This window comes from Bombina bombina, chromosome 5 (assembly GCF_027579735.1).
Source record: "Bombina bombina isolate aBomBom1 chromosome 5, aBomBom1.pri, whole genome shotgun sequence".
Lineage (NCBI taxonomy): Eukaryota > Metazoa > Chordata > Amphibia > Anura > Bombinatoridae > Bombina > Bombina bombina.
The window spans coordinates 622,917,972-622,938,598 of record NC_069503.1 but is presented as its reverse complement, the minus strand read 5'-3'; the positions used below and the strand labels follow the sequence as shown (position 1 = coordinate 622,938,598).

The window sequence follows — 20,627 nt, the reverse complement described above, 5'->3', positions numbered from 1 at the left end:
GGAACTTGTGAGGTGGGCCTTGCTTCGTTTTCCTAACACATTATTGCCCTAGTATAGAAAGCCAGAGTAGGTTAACTCTGTTCTTTCATTTTTTTTCTACAGGTCTCTGTAAGGAGTATGTGTCCTTCCACACCTTGTAAGCTGTCCTCCTGCCGGACGGCTAGACTACAGGTAAGTGCCTTTTGTCTTCTAGGTATGAAGACTGCACTTCTGATGACAGTTAGCTATATAGTGGGGGACATGACACTCCTATTATAGTTAACTTTGCACATTATTTGGGACTTGTAAATCCTTGTTCAGGATTTTTATGGGTAGGCACAGGCACTTAGCATGTGAAGGGCTCACAGTACTTTCAGGGCTCACAGTATATCAGGGCTGTGTGTGTCCCATATCGACACGCAGTGGTAATTTTAAGTGCTCTCTATGCGGCTGTCTGTTGCGCCACTTTTACGGGCAGTTGGGCTGACTAGGAAGACTGTGTTGGTATCATCTTGCCAGCTGTGGAACGCACACTTTAGACTTCCTGCACAGTTCCTGTTCAGAGCTGAGTGTGACGGTCATGTGACGCGCCTATTTGATGCGGAGAGGAGCAGCGTCTTTTCTTCCCGGCTTGGTGCGGCAAGCCTATCTCCGTATTTCTCTGAGTCTCTTGATTTTTCTTTGTGAAGTGTGGTAAGGCTCCTCAACAAACCTTAGGTGCAGAGAGTGCCTGCAGTAGTTAAGAGTTTTATCTGGTATTGCGCATATAACGTAATATTGTGTGTTAGTAAGTGCTTAAAGTGACAGTATTTTTTTGGCCCAAAATTTTTGCTTAAGTTTTGAAGATGGAATCTGAAGATATTCCTTTTAATAAATGTTTATTATGCCTAGAAGCCCAAATTGTGTTGTCCTTACAATTCTGTGACTCATGTTTAGCTAGAACACTAAAGTATAAGGATAAATTATTGCCCTCTGAGCCAAATGTTTCTCAGGATGATGCTGTTCAGGCAATGCCACAGCTTTCTCCTCAACTGTCCAAAGCCTCTATGGTATCACATGCAGTGCCCTGTGGTTCCTCTCAGTCTCCTGGAGTTTTTTTTTATCAGATTAGGACAGTAAAATTCCTTAATCTGATGCTGAAGTAGAGTATCCTTCAGATTTAAGCTTGAACACCTTTGTGTAATGTTAAAGGAGGTTTTGGCTACTTTGGACAACTCAGACCCTCCTGTCTTTGTCAACCCTAAGAAATCTAGTAAACTTAATAAATACTTTGATGTTCCTTCCTCTGTGGAGGAGTTTCCTGTTGCAGACCGTCCAACAGAGATTATTGCACAGGAATGGGAGAAGCTATCTAGCTGTGCTAGCTTGCAGGGCGTTATGGCTGAAATCTTGGTCAGCGGATGTTACTTCTAAGTCCAAGTTTCTGTCCCTTCCTTACAAGGGTAAGACCTTGTTTGGCCCTGGTCTGGCAGAAATAATTTCTGACATTTCTGGTGGAAAAGGGTCTTTTCTAGACAAGACAAGAAGAATAGACCGAAAGGACGTCAAAGTAACTTTTGTAACTTCTAGGGAAAGTCTTCCTCTCCCTCTTTCAAGCAGGAACAGTCCAAGTCTTCTTGGAAACCCAATCAGTCTTGGAACAAGGGGAAGCAATTTAAGAACCCTGCAGCTGAGTCTAAATCAGCATTAAGGGTTTGCCCCCGATCCGGGATTGGATCAAGTGGGGGGGCAGACTTTCTCTGTTTTATCAAGCATGGATACAAGACGTCCCAGATGGACATAGTATCTCAGGGTTACAAAATATAATTCAAAACTTTTCCTTCCAGAGGTAGGTTCCACCTCTCATGATTATCTGCAGACCAGATACAAAGAGAGGCTTTCTTGAATTGCGTTCAGGACCTTTCTTCCCTGGGAGTGATAGTTCCAGTTCCTGTAGGGAAACAAGGTCTAGGATTCTTTTCAAATCTGTTCGTGGTTCCCAAAAAAGAGGGAACTTTTCATCCTATTCGAGACCTAAAGTGTCTCAACAAGTTTCTCAGGGTACCATTCGTTCCATTATTCGCTTGGTCCAAGATGGTCAGTTCATGACAACCATAGACTTGAAGGATGCGTATCTTTATGTTCCCATCCACAAGGATCATCACAAGTTCTTGAGATTCGCATTTCTAGACACTTTCAGTTTGTGGCTCTTACGTTTGGCCTTGCCACAGCTCCCACAATTTTCTCAAAGGTTCTGGGGGCTCTCTTGGAAATGATCACATCTCTGGGAATTGCTGTGGCACGCTTCCTGGACGACATATTGGTTCAGGCGCCATCTTTTCAACAAGCAAACTCTCATACAGAGATCTTGTTGTCTTTTCTACGTTCCCACAGATGGAAAGTGAATCTGGAAAAGAGTTCCCTTGTTCCAGCTACAAGGGTAGTTTTCTTAGGAACCATAATAGATTCCCGATCTATAAAAAAAATTCTGACAGATGTCAGAAAATCCAAAATTCTTTCCTCTTGCTTCCATGGACATCATTCCCCTTGCTCGATTCCATTTGAGAGCTTTGCAGTTATGCATGCTCAGACAATGGAACAGGGACCATTCAGATCTGTCTCAGAGGATAAATCTAGATCAGTTGACAAGAGACTCTCTCCCATGGTGGCTTTCTTGGGAGCATCTGTCTTAGGGCACATGCTTCCGGAGACCTTCCTGGGTGATTGTGACCACGGACGCCAGCCTGCTGGGCTGGGGAGCAGTCTGGTACTCGTTAAAGGAGCAGGGACTATGGACACGGGAGGAGTTTGCTCTCCCCATAAATATCTTGGAGTTGAGAGTGATCTACAATGCTCTGATGGCTTGGCCTCAGTTGTCCTTAGCCCAGTTTATCAAGTTCCAGTCGGACAATATCACCTCAGTGGCTTACATCAATTACCAGAGAGGAACTTGGAGTTCCTTAGCCATGAAGGAGGTGACTCAGATTGTTCAGTGGGCGGAAGTTCACAATTGCTGTCTTTCGGTCATCCACATTCCAGGTGTGGACAACTAGGAAATGGACTTCCTGAGCAGACGGACATTTCATCCGGGGGAGTGGGCACTCCATCTGAAGGTGTTCTCCAGGTTTACCTTCAAATGGAGTTGGATCTGATGGCATCTTGGCAGATCGGCAAGCTTCCAAGGTACGGTTCAAGGTCAAGAGATCCCCAGGCCGCCCTGATAGATGCTCTGGCGGTTCCTTGGGATTTCAGTCTGGCATATCTCTTTCCTCCGTTTGCTCTCCTTCCATGAGTCATTGCTCGTATCAAACAGGAGAGAGCATTGGTAATTCTAATAGCTCCTGCGTGGCTTTGCAGGATCTGGTATGCAGACCAAGTGAAGATGTCATCACCTTGGAATGGACTTCGGGTCCATTCCTTCATCCAAATCTTGTTTCTCTGAAGCTGACTGCTTGGAGATTGAACGCTTAGTTCTGTCTAAGCGTCTTTTTTCTGAGTCAGTCATTGAGATCATGATTCAAGCTCACAATCCTGTTACTAAAAAGATTTACCATAAGGTATGGCGTAAATACCTTTATTGGTGTGAATCCAAGGGCTACTCTTGAAATAGATTCCTAGAATTTTGTCTTTTCTCCAGAAAGATATGGATAAAGGATTGTCAGTCAGTTCTCTGAAGGGTCAGATTTCTGCATTATCTATTTTGTTGCACAAGCGTCTGGCGGATGTGCCAGATGTTCAATCCTTTTGTCAGGCCCTGGTCAGAATCAGGCCTGTGTTAAGTCTGTTGTTCCTCCTTGTAGCCTTAACCTTGTTCTTAACGTTTTGCAGCAGGCTCCGTTTGAGCCATTGCATTCCATAGATATTAAGTTATTATCTTGGAACGTTTTGTTTCTTATTGCTATTTCCTCTGCTCGGAGAGTCTCTGAACTCTCAGCTTTGCAGTGTGATTCGCCTTACCTTATTTTTCATGCTGATAAGGCGGTTCTTTGTACTAAATTGGGATTTCTCCCTAAAGTGGTTTCAGATAGAAATATTAATCAGGAAATTGTTGCTCCTTCTGTGGAATGGATTTGCAAGGCTGCAACTTGGTCCTCTCTGCATACTTTTTCCAAATTTTCCAAATTTGATACTTTTGCCTCGGCTGAGGCCTCTTTTGAGAGAAAGGTTCTTCAAGCGGTGGTGTCCTCTGTTTAGGTCTGCTTGTCTTTTTCTCCCTCCATAGCCATCTATGTCCTCTAGCTTGGGTATTAGTTCCCACTATTAATTGATGACGTCGTGGACTCTCCATATCTTAGGAAAGAAAACAAAATTGATTTATTTCCGGATATGGAGAGTCCACGACCCCCACCTTAAATTTAAAACCGTTCTTTTTTTGACTAAACCTCAGGCACCTCTACAGCTTTTGTGTTATTCCTTTTTTCCATTTTCCTTTTGGTCAAATGACTGGGGACTATGGGTAGGGGAGTGACACGTAACAGCTTTGCTGTGGTGCTCTTTGCCTCCTCCGGCTGGCCAGGAGTGATATTCCCTCTAGTAATTGATGACGTTGTGGACTCTCCATATACGGAAAGAAATAAATTTATCAGGTTAGCATATATTTGTTTTTTTGTGTTTTTCACATGTCACATACTATTGTCATGTAGTTTTTTGCATGTTAATTCATTAGAACATTTTCACAGAGGGCATATAGAGAGGAAAAATGTCAAATGGCTTCTGCTATATTATAATTTGTATCTTTTCTTGTGCTAAAATTTTAATAAAGGGATATTAAATGGTAATGCATGCTACATATGATATATTCAAAGCAAAGATTAGCCTTAGAATAATATGTAATTTTACAATTATATTAGTGTAACTATTTAAAATGTAAAGGTTAATTTTCAATAAAGTTTTCTAGTTTCTATAAATTAATGAGCTCCACCATGTTGGAACTAGTTTTCTGTTTATCCTGGTCTTCTGCTGAGAACAAGTAGGGGCCAAAATAAAACGGACAATAAAATAATTTGTGCAAACCCTGTTAGAATATTGTATGTTCCACACAGCCTTGTTCAAACACTCAATTGCCTGTTTTCTCTATCCCCTACTTGTTATTAGCAAGAGAGTGAGAAAATGTGATAACTTAAGTTATAGAAGCTCAGTGACATTTAGAAAACCAACAAATTTCAAAGTTAAATTACAGGAAAGGAGGACAAAATAAATAATGAAAATATATAGTGCAACTTTTTTTTTTTATGACCATTTAATTTCCTCTTAAGTTAGTAAAAGAAAATAAATGGTGGTAATTTTATTATTTTATTTAATTTTTTTTAAATTCTTTAAGAGCTGAATGGGTACATTTGTTTTAAGTACTTAAAATGATGGTAAATTCATACATATTGATGTCGGTATTTTGAATAAAATAATCCATATATCCATTGTCATTTTACTTTTTTGTGTGGCTCCTTTACCTGCTTCAAGGCTGCCTCCATCTGAGAAATTCTCATGTCTGCATTTGGCTGGGGCATCCCATTAGGGGATGCACCATATGCCCTATGTGAGCTGCTGCCAGCACGCTCCCGTGGTGGTAATCTGAAGCCGCATCTACCTGAAGAACTGCGCAAGTGCAGTTTGCTACGCTCTTAACGCTGCTTAAACAGTGAATCTGCTTTACCGTAGCAATTCTCTTGCACAGTTCTACATCAGGCAGATGCGGCTTCAAATTACCAGCACGGGAGCGTGCTGGCAGTAGTTTACATAAGGCGTAAGATGCATGCCCTATTGGATGCACCAGCCACCTGTAAAATGCAGACATGAGAAATTATTTGATGGAGGCAGCCTTGAAGCAGGCAACGGAGTCACATAAAAAAATAAAATGACAATAGATATATTATTTTTTTTTATTCAAAATACTGACATCAATATGTATATATTTATTAGTAGATTCATATTGTGTAAAATAATTTATGTACAATTACATAGTAACATAGTAGATGAGGTTGAAAAAAGACAGAAGTCCATCGAGTTCAACCTATACAAATATAAAATACTTACAAAAAGCTTAAATAATCCCACTAAAAGGTGACCCATTTAATACTAGCAATCATATCCATGATTTTTGTTTCTAAACAGAAATGTATTGAAACAATTTTTAAATGTATCTAGTGCATTCACTACCTCCTTTGGTAATGAGTTTCACAATTTTATTGCTCTTACAGGGAAAAAATGTTTCCGTTGCAGGAGATTAAATCTCCTTTCCTCCAACCTTAAATTGTGATCTCTTGTCACAAAAATTTTCTTGGAATAAACGGAACTTCTGCAGTCTCTGTATATGGGCCTTGAATATATTTATATAAAGTAATCATGTCACCTCTCAAGCGCCTTTTGTCTAAAGAAAACAGACCCAGTTTGGCTAGCCTTTCCTCATTGCTTAATTCTCCATTCCCCTTATTAGCTTTGTGGCCCTTCTCTGAACTTTTTCTAGTTCTGCAGTATCTTTTTTTGCGATTGGTACCCAGAACTGCACTCGATACTCAAAGTGAGGTCTTACCAGGGATTTAGATAGTGACAGAATTACGCTTTCCGCCCTTGAATCAATGCCTCATTTAATACATGCTAGTATCTTATTAACCTTTGAAGCCTCTGCCCTGCATTGTGCACCCATCTTTAGCTTGTTGTCTATTACTACTCCCAAATCCATTTCCTCCTCTTGTTTGGCTAAGTCTTGTCCCATTTAAATAATAAATTGTCTACTTATTTTTACTTCCAAAATGTAGAACCTTGCATTTTCTTGTATTAAATCTCATTTTCCATTTACCTGCCCATACTTCTAATTTTTGCAGAGTCCTTTGTAAGAAAGTTCATCCTGCTCTGACCTAATGACCTTACTTAACTTAGTATCATCTGCAAAAATAGAGATGTCGCTATTTAATCCTTGCTCCAAGTTATTTATAAAATATTAAAAAGAACAGGGCCCAGTACTGATCCCTGGGGGACTCCACTGATTACCTCTGTCCAATCTGACTATGATCCATTCACTACTACACATTGCTCCCTATCTTTTATCCAGTTATTTATCCATGAGCTAACATTTTCAGCTATTCCCAGTCCCTTAATTTTGTGCATTAATCTCTCATGTGGCACTGTATCAAATGCCTTTGCAAAATCTAAGTATAGCATATTAACTGATTCCCCTTTATCTATATTTTTACTTCCTCATATAATCTAATTTGATTAGTTTGACATGATCTATTTCTCATAAAACCATGCTGATTTGAACTCATAATCTTGTTTACACACATATGCTCATCAATATATTTACTATCACTTTAAAACATATAACCAACATCACCGTTTTGTTAACATTCTCACATTAATAATACATGATTCTACAATGTCATCTGTTATTGTTATGCTAAATGCTCTAATGATATATAAAGCAATGCTTTTTAGCTAAACACTTTAAACACTTCATGATACAGGAACCACATTGTATAACAATCTATCTAACCTAATATTATATGCAGTCTGCACTTAGTTTTTACCTTTTTGCTGTCCTCTTTTTCCATATGCAGGTAATATTTGGGAAACATGCCCAGTTCCAGGGCGCTCTTGTCCCGTTTTATTACACACTTTATGGTGACATCTTTTGGTGCTGGCCTGCTTATAAATTCCTCCAGATCATCAGTGTCAATGTTGACCTTGGCTGAAGTTTTCAGAGCAGATTTCTCCTGCAATAAATAAGTGGTTATCATTGTGATATATTGCATTGCAGTCATTTATCACTATGTTAACACTTATTTTATGTATTGTTTATAACAACTGGTAAAGAATATACCAAATCCTTTGCACTTTTAATTTTGAAAAACCTGAAACCTTTCTCACTTGTATAAAGATTAAATATGCTTCAATAGTTTAATAAGCGACACCTTTGGCAGGAAACAGACGGCTGAGCTGTGGTGATACCCAGGTGAATTCCTCTCTCATTTTTATAATATTCATATAACCTCTGGGGATTTGTCTCCTAATATCCCATTAACCCTAATGAAACTGGATGTTAATGTATGTGTCATGGTTAGGAAATAAAAATCATGGGAATCTCAAACAACAAGTTGCACGCCAGATAATAAGGCTTTCCTGAAATAGTACATGTAAATAACTATAATTGTGTGTCTCCTCTCTCCCCCAATCATACAGTAATATTCCTCCAATTATGTTACTTCTCGTACCCATAACTGATGGTTAGAAAAAATATCTAATTTCCAAAATTAATTTATATTCATTGTTAGCACTGTTAATAAATATTTGGTAGTCTTGATATTGATTTGCAATAATTCTATATTGGAGCATTTAATAAGTTTGATTTTGTAGCCCATAATCCTATATATAGAAATGTGAGACTAAAAGTTTGTAAATTGTTGGCAAGTCCACCAAATATGTGCAAGGGTTCCATTCTTACCACATCCTCCCCGTCTTCTTCATCTAGCTACCATACATATGGCCTGTCATCTTTTAAAGGGATAGGAAAGTCACTTGCATGATTCAGTTAAAGCACGACATTTTAAGACCCTTTTAAATTCACTTTATTTTCAAATTTACTTTCTCTTGGTATGCTTTGTTGAAAAATAATATGTACATATCCTACACTAGTGGGAGAAAACTGATGATTGGAGGCTACACTCATTAGTCTGGCCATTGGCTGACTAGATATGTTTAGCTAGCTCCTAGTATTGCACTGTTGCTCCTTCTGCAAAGGATAGTGAGAACAAAGTAATTTTGATAACATAAATTAATTGGAAAGTTGTTTAAAATTGCTTATTTTATCTGAATAGTAAAAGAAAAAAAAAATTGGGTGTCATCTCCCTGTAAGGATTAAATGCCATTAAGGTAAAAGCTTAATATTTGTATATTTTGCCAGAAGATTTTTTCTTTGTGAGTTATGTTTGTATTTAGTGCATTTTACCTTGTTGGATTTGAGGCTTGAGGCTGCTCCTTGTCTAGTATCAGTTTTTGTTATGTTTGAATAGTCCATGTAGTTTTTCTTGTATATTTTTCTTGAGATTGCTGCAAGAGAGATTTACACAAACATAAAGAGAGAGTCACAGTAAAAGAGAGACGTAAACCAACCTATCATAAATAAGACTAAAGGGACAATTAGGTGTTATATATAGAACATAGCAATTAACCCCTACTTTACACAAGCTCTACATAGAAAATAATTTTTTTCAATCCATTCACTGTCATTTTGTTAGCAAAATTTGTGTTGGTTTTATAGTCCAAGGACACAACATATTAAGTATGTTTTACCTTGTCTCCTTTGATAAAGCTAATTAGGGGAAAATATAAATTGGCTACTACATTGCTCAAGCAATCACTGTGATGAATCATTTTAGGTCAGAGTTAAAAATCTACAGGATCTTCTCCAACCTCTCAATTTGTTTTCATAAATAATAAAATTAAGTGTTTTTTTATATTATGTTATTAAAAGTTTTTTTTATTGAGAATTACTTTGAGTATAATATGTACTGTAAAATGTGTTTCCCATTAATGTGTTCCCAATGGCAGGGTATTAAATATATTGTAAATAGAATCTGGTAACGCAAGTCATTGGGAACACAAGAAAAATAAATAGAATCAGAACCCCTTCAAGGTTCCCAGGTTTGCAAATAGCTTTATTCATTAACGGCTGATCTAAACATTGGCTTGCAGACATGGTCATTAGCTCTCTGCCTATAGTACCATGTGAGAAAAGTGTGGAACTTTAAAATAATAAAATAATCAAATAATACAGCAGATACATATTATATTGGTTCTGAATAAACTTTCTTTCATGTAATTGGCAAGAGTCCATGAGCTAGTGACGTATGGGATATACAATTCTACCAGGAGGGGCAAAGTTTCCCAAACCTCAAAATGCCTATAAATACACCCCTCACCACACCCTCAAATCAGTTTTACAAACTTTGCCTCCTATGGAGGTGGTGAAGTAAGTTTGTGCTAAGATTTCTACGTTGATATGCACTTCTCAGCATTGTTGAAGCCCGATTCCTCTCAGAGTACAGCGAATGTCAGAGGGATGTGAAGGGAGTATCACTTATTGAATACGATGATTTCCCTAACGGGGGTCTATTTCATAGGTTCTCTGTTATCGGTCGTAGAGATTCATCTCCTTCCTCCCTTTTCAGATCAACGATATACTCTCAATTTACCATTACCTCTACTGATAACTGTTTTAGTACTGGTTTGGCTATCTGCTATATGTGGATGGGTGTCTTTTGGTAAGTATGTTCTTAAGACACCTCAGCTATGGTTTGGCACTTTATGCATTTATATAAAGTTCTAAATATATGTATTGTACTTATATTTGCCATGAGTCAGGTTCATGTATTTCCTTCTGCAGACTGTCAGTTTCATATTTGGGGAATATAAACATTTTTTTTAAGAAATGTATTTCTTACCTGGGGTTTAGTCTTTTTTTCAATTGACTACTTCTTGCAAAATGCGGGCGGTATTAGGCCCACGGGTGCGTCAAATGCTAAACTTTATTGCGTCATTCTTGGTGCGAAAATATTTTTGGCGCAAAAAAATACGTCTATGACGCAACTTCGTCATTTCCGGCGTCATACTTGACGCCGAGACCTTTCACACGGTTGCGTCATTAGTGACATGAGTGTGTCATTTCCGGTTATTTTTGGAGCCAAAAAAGTTTGTTACGTTGTGAGTCATACTTGGCGCCAAACTTTTTCATTATTTCAATACCCCATTGATGTTTGCCTCTTGCCTTTTTTCTCTATCAGAGGGCTATGCTATTTGCATTTTTTCCCATTCCTGAAACTGTCATATAAGGAAATAGATAATTTTGCTTTATATGTTTTTTTTTCTCTTACATTTTGCAAGATGTCTCAATCTGATCCTGCCTCAGAAGTTTCTGCTGGAACATTGCTGCCTGACATCGGTTTGTTGTAAGATTGTCTAAATTATTTCGCTGACTGTCATTTGTAATAGTTGTCATGATAAACTTTTACATGCAGATAGTGTATCCATCAGTAATAGTACATTGCCAGTTGCAGTTCCTTCAACTTCTAATGTGCATGATGTACATTTTAAAGAATTTGTTTCTGATTCTATCCTGAAGGCTTTGTCTGCATTTCCACCATCTAATAAACGTAAAAGGTCTTTTAAAACTTTTCATTTAGTTGATGAAATTTCAAATGACCAACAACATAATAATTTATCCTCTTCTGATGAGGATCTATCTGATACAGAAGACCCTTCCTCAGATATTGACACTGACAAATCTACTTATTTATTTAAAATAGAGTATATACATTCTTTATTAAAAGAAGTGTTAATTACTTTGGATATTGAGGTAACCAGTCCTCTTGATGTTCAGTCTAATAAACGTTTAAATGCTGTTTTTTAACCTCCTGTGGTTTCTCCAGGGGTTTTTCCTATTCCTGAGGCTATTTCTGATATGATTTCTAAGGAATGGAATAAGCCAGGTACTTCTTTTATTCCTTCTTTAAGGTTTAAAAAATTGTATCCTTTACCAGCAAAATCTATAGAGTTTTGGGAAAAAATCCCCAAAGTTGATGGGGCTATTTCTACTCTTGCTAAACGTACCACTATTCCTATGGAAGATAGTACTTCCTTTGAGGATCCTTTAGATAGGAAGCTTGAATCTTATCTAAGGAAGGCCTATTTATATTTCGGTCATCTTCTCAGACCTGCAATTTCTTTGGCTGATGTTGCGGCTGCATCAACTTTCTGGTTGGAGAATTTAGCGCAACAGGAATTGGATTCTGACTTATCTAGCATTATTCGCTTACTGCAATATGCTAATCATTTTATTTGTGATGCCATTTTTGATATTATCAAAATTGATGTTAGATCCATGTCTTTAGCTATATTAGCTAGAAGAGCTTTGTGGCTTAAATCTTGGAATGCTGATATTACATCTAAATCTACATTACTATCTCTTTCTTTCCAAGGTAATAATTTATTTGGTTCTTAGTTGGATTCTATTATTTCAACTGTCACTGGGGGAAAGGGAGTTTTTCTGCCTCAGGATAAAAAAACCTAAGGGTAAATCTAAGGCTTTTAACCGTTTCCGTTCCTTTCATCAGAATAAGGAACAAAAACTCAATCTTCCCCCCAAGGAATCTGCTTCCAATTGTAAGGCTTTCTCAAATTGGAATAAATTCAAGCCATTTAGGAAACCAAAGTCAGCCCCTAAGTCCGCATGAAGGTGCGGCCCTCATTCCAGCTCAGCTGGTAGGGGGCAGATTAAGGTTTTTCAAGGATATTTGGATAAATTCTGTCCAAAATCAATGGATTCAGAGCATTGTCTCTCAAGGGTATCAAATAGGATTCAGAGTAAGACCTCCTGTGAGAATATTTTTTCTCTCACGTATCCCAGCAAATCCAGTAAAAGCTCAGGCTTTCCTGAAGTGTGTTTCAGACCTGGAGTCTTCAGGGGTAATCATGCCAGTTCCTTTAAAGGAACAAGGTTTGGGGTTTTATTCAAATCTATTCATTGTCCCAAAAAAGAAAAAAATTATTCAGACCAGTTCTGGATCTGAAAATTTTGAATCGTTATGTAAGAGTACCAACTTTCAAGATGGTGACTATAAGGACTATTCTGCCTTTTGTTCAGCGAGGACATTATATGTCCACAATAGACTTGCAGGATGCATACCTTCATATTCCAATTCATCCAGAACATTATCCGTTTCTGAGATTCTCTTTTCTAAACAAGCATTACCAATTTGTTGCTCCTCCATTTGAACCTATGCATTCTTTTGACATTAAACTACTTTCTTGGAAAGTGTTGTTCCTTTTGGCCATCTCTTTTGCTAGAAGAGTTTCTGAATTATCCGCTCTCTCTTGTGAATCTCCTTTTCTGATTTTTCATCAGGATAAGGCGGTTTTGCAGACTTCATTTCATTTCTTACCTAAGGTTGTGAATTCTAACAACATTAATAGAGAAATTGTTGTCCCTTCCTTATGTCCTAATCCTAAGAATTCTTTGGAAAGATCCTTACATTCTTTGGATGTGGTAAGAGCTTTGAAATATTATGTGGAAGCTACTAAAGATTCCAGGAAGACTTCCAGTCTATTTGTTTTATTTTCTGGTCCTAGGAAAGGTCAGAAGGCTTCTGCTATTTCCTTGGCTTCTTGGTTGAAACTTTTGATTCATCAAGCTTATTTGGAGTTGGGTCAGGCCCAGAGAATTACAGCTCATTCTACTAGATCAGTCTCCGCTTCGTGGGCTTTTAAGAATGAAGCTTCAGTTGATCAGATTTGCAAAGCGGCAACTTGGTCTTCTTTGCATACATTTACTAAATTCTACCGTTTTTATGTATTTGCTTCTTCTGAAGCAGTTTTTGGTAGAAAAGTTCTTCAGGCAGCTGTTTCAGTTTGATTCTTCTGCTTTTGATTTAAGTTTTTTTCTTTCAATTATGAAAATAAACTTTGGGTTGTGGATTAATTTTTTCAGCGGAAAATGGCTGTTTTTATTTTATTCCCTCCCTCTCTAGTGACTCTTGAGTGGAGATCCACATCTTGGGTATTGCTATCCCATACGTCACTAGCTCATGGACTCTTGCCAATTACATGAAAGAAAACATAATTTATGTAAGAACTTACCTGATAAATTCATTTCTTTCATATTGGCAAGAGTCCATGAGGCCCACCCTTTTTTATGGTGGTTATGATTTTTTGTATAAAGCACAATAATTTCCAAATTTCTTTTGTTGATGCTTTCTACTCCTTTCTTTATCACCCCACTGCTTGGCTGTTAGTTAAACTGAATTGTGGGTGTGGTGAGGGGTGTATTTATAGGCATTTTGAGGTTTGGGAAACTTTTCCCCTCCTGGTAGGATTGTATATCCCATACGTCACTAGCTCATGGACTCTTGCCAATATGAAAGAAATTAATTTATCAGGTAAGTTCTTACATAAATTATGTGTTTTTTTTTTGTTTTTGTTTTAACTGTTTCTTCATTACATTATATACTAAAAAATGTCTTTACTGTCACAAAAGTCCCATCTCCATTATTCTCTGTCAGTTTATTATGTCAAAACATTTAATTTACATCCTCTAGGAACAAAATAATAATTTGTGTACAATTGCTCTCCTTTAATTTATACAATCCTTAAAGGGACATGAAACCCAATATTTTTTCTTTCATGATTTAGATAGAGACTATATTTTTAGCCAATATTTTCGTAAAAATCTTTATATCTGAGTTGAGTAACGATATAGGCCTGTAATTTTCTACTCTAGTGTTATCTTTACCAGGTTTGGGTATAATCGTTATGTGTGCTTCCAGTATATGTTTAGGCCATTTCGTATTGCCATCCATTGCAGTAAATAGTCTGATGAGGTGTGGGGCCAATATATTTTTAAACTGCTTATAATAGGCATTGGAAAAAACATCTGGCCCAGGGCTCTTATGGGATAGTAGGCTATTAATTACAGACAATACTTCCTGTTATGTGATAGGGTTCTCTAGTTCTTTTGCAATCTCGGATGGTATCGTGGGGAGATCTACTTTGTTTAAGTATGTTATATGGTCCTCCGTTCTATTCAGAGAGGTCGATGGTGGGAGATTATACAGGCCCTTGTAATATGTTTTAAAACGGTCAACTATACCAATTGAGTCTTGGGAGTGTTCTCCCCCAGTAGTCCGAATGCTAAAAGGGTTCTCGCTTTGTTTGACTCCGCATAATATAACTTTTTAAGAAATAATGCCTTGTTCTGTGCTTCCTTATATAGCAAGTGATTAAGGTTTCCCCTAGCTAATTGTAAATGCTGACTAAGTGTAGAATCTCAAGGGTTTTCCTTATGCAAAATTTCGGCTGACTGTAAGGAAGCTATAGCTTCCATATGTGCAATCTGATATTGTTTTGTGAGTATAGCCTTTTGTTTGATTAATTCGCCCCTCATTACTGCTTTATGAGCTTCTCAAATGTTGATAGAGCCTATGTTTTTAAACAACTTTCCAAGTTACTTATGTTATCTAATTTGCTTCATTATCTTGGTATCCCTTGTCAAAAAGCATGTCTAGTTAGGCTCAGGAGCTTGGAGCTAGCTGCTAATTAGCGTAAGCACATATATGCTACTTGTGATTGGCTTACAAATGTGTTCGGCTAGTTCCCAGTAGTGCATTGCTGCTTCTTCAAGAAAGGATATCATGTAAATAACGCAAAATTGATAATAGAAGTAAATTAGAAAAATGTTTACAATTGTCTGCTTTATCTATAGTATAAAAAGAAAATATGTGGGTTTCATGTCCCTTTAATGTAAAAGAGCTCAGCTCTCCCCAGTTACAAAAAAAATAAATAAAAAAAAATAATAATGCAAAATCCTTATGTACCATTGCCTCTGTATTACAATAATCGTGCATGGCCATATAGTATGGGTAAGAGATGATTTCCATTCAGAATTTATTACATAAATTCCATGTGTAGTTTCTGTTATAACTGGACTGTATGTTTAGGTATAAGTTGCCAGGAAAAAGTTATAGCTAACTTTCTAAATTGGGTAAGCAGTTGTAAATATATTAGACTCCTTTTTTATTTCCAATTAATATTTAATGATCTCATATAATGGCCAGACTTTTTATGAACTGCACTTTGTTATGGATTTTTGTTATTTTGAGACTTTAATATAGATTTGATCAGTTACTGTGACTCTATTGGTCCTAACTGTAATCTATTTGAGATCACCATGTGAAAATTTCATATTATTTTTTGTGCTTTTTGGCTTTATTTTCTAAGGCATTACAATCCATCAAAATGATCTCATTTTAAATTATAGATACATAAATGTGCAAAAGTAAAGAACTCTGTTAGATAATTTTATTATTGCTCTGTTTCCTGCTTATAACAATGTGTTCAACTCCTGCAAAGGGATTAAACATATAGCCAACGTCAGCTCCAGTGTACTGCTGGGAGCTAGCTGAACACATCTGGTGAGCCAATGACAAGGGGCATAAATGTGTGACCAGCTAGCTCCCAGTGATGCATGCACAAATATTGTAGATGTTGTAGATTCTTTTTATGATTAAACAATTAGCAATCAAATCTTCATTTAGAAAATATTTTTCAAATAAATGTAAACCCATATAAGCTGTTGTCACACAAATCCATTATATGAGTTTACAAATATCCTACAATAAAAATAAATAAAAATCTTACCATTTTCATTCAGTGTCACTTTTAAATTTGTACTCTGTTTTGGTTGCCCGCCGGCAGCCAATTTTCCATCAAAAAGGTTGCATTGCCCTACTGTGACAATCTTATCTTTGCATCCTCCAGCCGGAGGTGCATTATAAACAGCTGATTGGCTGTCAATTCCTGTAGTACCAAACAGCACAGAAGAATATTTAATGAATAATAAGACTAGTAACAGATATATACAAATATACATTAATACAATGAAAATAAATAAAATGAGTTCATTTAAAGTACAATTTGTCTGCATGATGAGAAATATCACACCAACCCTCGCATGGGCAGCCTTTTTTGAATTCTTTAATAAAAGAGGCTGAGCATGAAAGTCCTAGCGATTTGCAAACTGACTTCCAACATAAATGATATAAAAACTGTGTGGAATGAAGAATCTCGCAGGATAGGGTGAATGTGGCATGGAGCAGCTGTCACTGAAAGCAGCATTTTGTTAAAGGGCCATAATAGTTGAAAAAATAATTTCTCTAATTCATTACTTCTGTTATTAAAGGGATAGTCTAGTCAAAATTAAACTTTCCTGATTCAGATAGAGCATGCAGTTTTAAGCAACTTTCTAATTTATTGCTATTATCAAATTGTCTTAATTCTCTTGGTATCTTTATTTAAAAAAGATGGAATGTAAGCTTAGAAGCTGGCCCATTTTTGGTTCAGAACCTGGGTAATGCTTGCTAATTGGTGTCTAAATGTAGCCATCCAATCAGCAAGCTCTACCCAGGTGCTGAACCAAAAATGGTCTGACTCCTAAGCTTACTTTCCAGCATTTTTAAATAAAGATAACAAGAGAACGAAAAAAAATTGCATGCTCTATCCAAATCACAAAAGTTTATTTTTGAGTACTTTAAATTTTCTTTGTTCTCTTGGTATCCTTTGTGGAAAAGAAGATGGGCTCAGTAAGCACCAATCAAGAGCACTCTATGGCTGTAGGTTTGCAAAAATGTATTTAAGTGTTATAAAGTATGACAATACTGGTGCCCATTTAGTGCACAAAAGCATTGTTTAAAAACAGGTGCCATATAGTTCTCAGTCACATGCACACTACCTACCTAAGTATTTTCTTTAAAAAAGAACTACAATGATAATTAAGTCAATATGATAATAGAAGTCAATAAGTAATATTTTAAAATTGCATGTATCTGAATCATGAAAGAACTTTAGTAAAAATTATTAGACAAATTGTATGAATCGGTTTTCATACTAAATACCAAGTGTGAGAGTTGAAATATACAAAACCCATAAAAGAAAGCAACAAGTATGCATTTATTCTTACCATTTCTCAGTTTTAATTTGTCTTTGAATAGTGTCTGTCGATCATTCGGGTTTGATTGCCCCATTGTGACAATCTGTCTTTGGAATCCTCCAGCCGGAGGTTCATCATCAATTTCTGATTGGCTGTCAAGTCCTGTTATAGCAAACACCAAACATCAGTTTACACAGAAGAAGACTTAGTTGATATTAAGAGCAGTATCAAATAAATACAAATATAAATAAAATGTAAGTATTCTGAAGTTCTTTTAATGTATACTTTAGATTTCAAAATTACCTTTTTTTTGTAAAAAGAGAACTAAATCCACTCCAGCCTCTGTTAGAAATGTCTTATCATGTTAAACTCAGCAAAACTTTATTATCAAGCCTATTCATCACAAAATAATTGAGTGCTGATGTTTATACAAAATTGGGACCTCCTAAAGATTAAACTGCTACTTTATTTAAACCTGTTAAAGCGACATGAAACCCAAAAATATTCCTTTATGATTCTGATAGAGAATACAATTTTAAACAACTTTTCAGTTTACTTCTATTATCTAATTTGCTTCATTCTCTTGTTTCATTTATCGAAGAAGCAGCAATGCATTACTGGGATCTAGTTAACACATTGGCCCCTATTTATCAAGGTCTGGCGGTCCTGATCCGAAAGTGCGGATCAGGTCCGCCAGACCTCGCTGAATACGGCGAGCAATACGCTCGCCGTATTCAGCATTGCACCAGCAGCTCACAAGAGCTGCTGGTGCAACGCTGCCCCCTGCTGACTCGTGGCCGATCGGGTTGATTTCCGGCGATGTGTGTCCGCCTGCTCAGAGCAGACGGACAGGTTATGGAGCAGCATAACTGCTGTTTCTGGCGAGTCTGAAGACTCGCCAGAAACAGGGGCCATCAAGCTCCATACGGAACTTGATACATATGCCCCATTGGGTGAGCCAATAAGATAAGGGATATATGTGTAGCCACCGATCAGCAGCTCCTGAGCCTATCTAGGTATCATATTCATCAAATTATATTAAGAGAATTAGATAACAGACATAAATGGGAAAGTTGTTTAATCACATACTCTATTTGAATCATAAAAGAAAACATTTCTGTGTTATTTCCCTTTAAATTTATTAAAGGAAGCCAAAAGCCAAATTTACCCACCAATCAGCAAGTGCTACCCAGGGTTTGAACCAATAATGGTCTGGCTCTTAAGCTTTACATTCCTGCCTTTTCAAATAAAGATAGCAAGAGAGCGAAGATAAATTGATAATAGGAATACATTAGAAACTTGCTTAAAATTGCAACAGCCCTATCTGAATCATGAAAGAAAAAACTGGGGTTTTGTCTCCCTTTAAATTATTAATATTATATTTTGCTGTGCTTATTTTATAAGGTCCTGAAAAGGAGGACATTTTTTAAAGGGACATTATGAGTTCTTCTGTAAGGATATGTTTGACAAAGGCTGCAGTAGGGTCAGGGATATATTTTTAATTATATTTTGTAAATAAACTAAACATAGACTTTATATTTATCTGATGGTATCATCATTCTGCATTACAGATGATGGTCACTCCCATTATTTCAGCATATGGTTTAATCACTATTTGTAAAATATTGTCTAATTTCTTCAAAAGATTAAAAACAGGATATTTTTCCTAATATTGCTTTTACTCCATTACATCAAATGGAGGTTTTATATATAATTCAAAAAACAAATTAAAACTAAGAAGCATGGTTATTTGAAAACAACACTAACAAATTTAGTTTCTGGTTTACTTAATTAAGAAAATTAGTTTGGATACTTTTTGAATCATAAGGGGAAACCCCATCAATGACAAATACTTTAAATCTGGAAATCCTGAGGTATTAAATATCCTCCTACCATCTGCATTGCTGCTATAAATGACTTTTCTATTAGTAGACTATGGTCTTATGAGAATCAGCTTTGCCGTTATTAAATGTCGCTAACGAAAAAAGAGAAATGAAATAGTTTGCTGAACAAAATAAATGTTTTCTGAAACTTTTATTTACCATTATAAATTGCACTGTTAATGTTGCTGCAGGTTAGTTCCCTGACAGCTACTTTATCCTCCATTTTCTTTATTTTCTTTATTTGTGTCCGATTCTCCATAGTTGATCGGACCATGCGACCATCTTGTCGTTTTTGCTTTTGTTTTTTTTCAATCAATTCAAGCTGGTGAACAAAAAGAATAGATCAATAAATCATTGTTTTTCTCTCAGTTTACATTATTTTGCTTCTTAGTATCATATTCATTTAGAAAAATGTATGTTTATATACAGTATATTACATTCATATTAAATGCACAGCTCACTTGCATTAGTAAATAAAACAATCTGCAATTAAATTTAAATGAAATAATTTATCTAGAAAATTCAGATTTTTAGATCATGTAAAACTGGATTATGCATCCTTTAAAATGGTATATAGGTACTAAAAATGCCCTCTAATATATAATGAATTCATCCATTGTATAATCAACACCTTTTCGACTCCCCCAGCTTACATTAAAGGAATAGTCTAGTCAAAATGAAACTTTTGTGATTCAGATAGAACATGCAAATTTAAGAACCTTTCTAATTTACTCTTTGTAATTTTTACTCTTTTACTTCTTTGTTCTTTTGGTATCTTTATTTGAATGTAAGCTTCCGATCCGGCCCATTTTTTGGTTCAGCACCTGGGTAGCGCTTGCTGATTGGTGACTACATTTAGACACCAATAAGAAAGGGCTACCCAGGTGCTGAACCAAAAATTGGCCGGCTCCTATGCTTACATTCTTGCTTTTTCAATTAAAGAGAACAAAGAAATTTTAATAATAGGAGTAAATTAGAAAGTTGCTTAAAATTACATGCTCTTTATATGAAAGTTTAACTTTGACTAGACTATTCCTTTAAGCCCATTACTCTAAGTCTATTGGTCAATCAGATGCAAAATACAGAGTAAATTTGCACAGATTAGCACAAAATTAAACACATAAATAGAAGTTATAATCCTATGAGATTTGATCAGATGTATCAGCTGGCAGTAAATGATATCTGACAAAAAAGAGCATGGGGACTATTGAAGGTGGTTAATCCATATAACTTTATACCAAGTTACTATGTAGTCAGCCTCCTCCGTAACACCAGAGTTTTGCATTTGTGCTGAAGGGGCTTCAAGATTAACCTGAGGG

At 36.4% G+C, this 20,627-nt stretch overlaps 2 protein-coding genes across 2 annotated transcripts in view; one reads left to right on the top strand and one right to left on the bottom strand.

Annotated features, from left to right (window-relative positions):
• The window catches only part of ELP2 (elongator acetyltransferase complex subunit 2), a gene marked incomplete in the record, with an annotated part of 749,242 nt that overhangs the window by 185,709 nt on the left and 542,906 nt on the right, over positions 1–20,627 (top strand).
• LOC128659656 (tubby protein homolog) overlaps positions 1–20,627 on the bottom strand; it is a 146,365-nt gene that overhangs the window by 35,368 nt on the left and 90,370 nt on the right. Inside the window, exons 3-7 of the mRNA XM_053713228.1 lie at positions 19,468–19,630; positions 17,456–17,587; positions 16,138–16,296; positions 8,897–8,997; positions 7,479–7,664 (exon numbers count right to left, since the gene is read on the bottom strand). Of these exons, the coding sequence (XP_053569203.1) occupies positions 7,479–7,664; positions 8,897–8,997; positions 16,138–16,296; positions 17,456–17,587; positions 19,468–19,630 (741 nt within the window). The remainder of the gene's footprint in view (positions 1–7,478; positions 7,665–8,896; positions 8,998–16,137; positions 16,297–17,455; positions 17,588–19,467; positions 19,631–20,627) is intronic.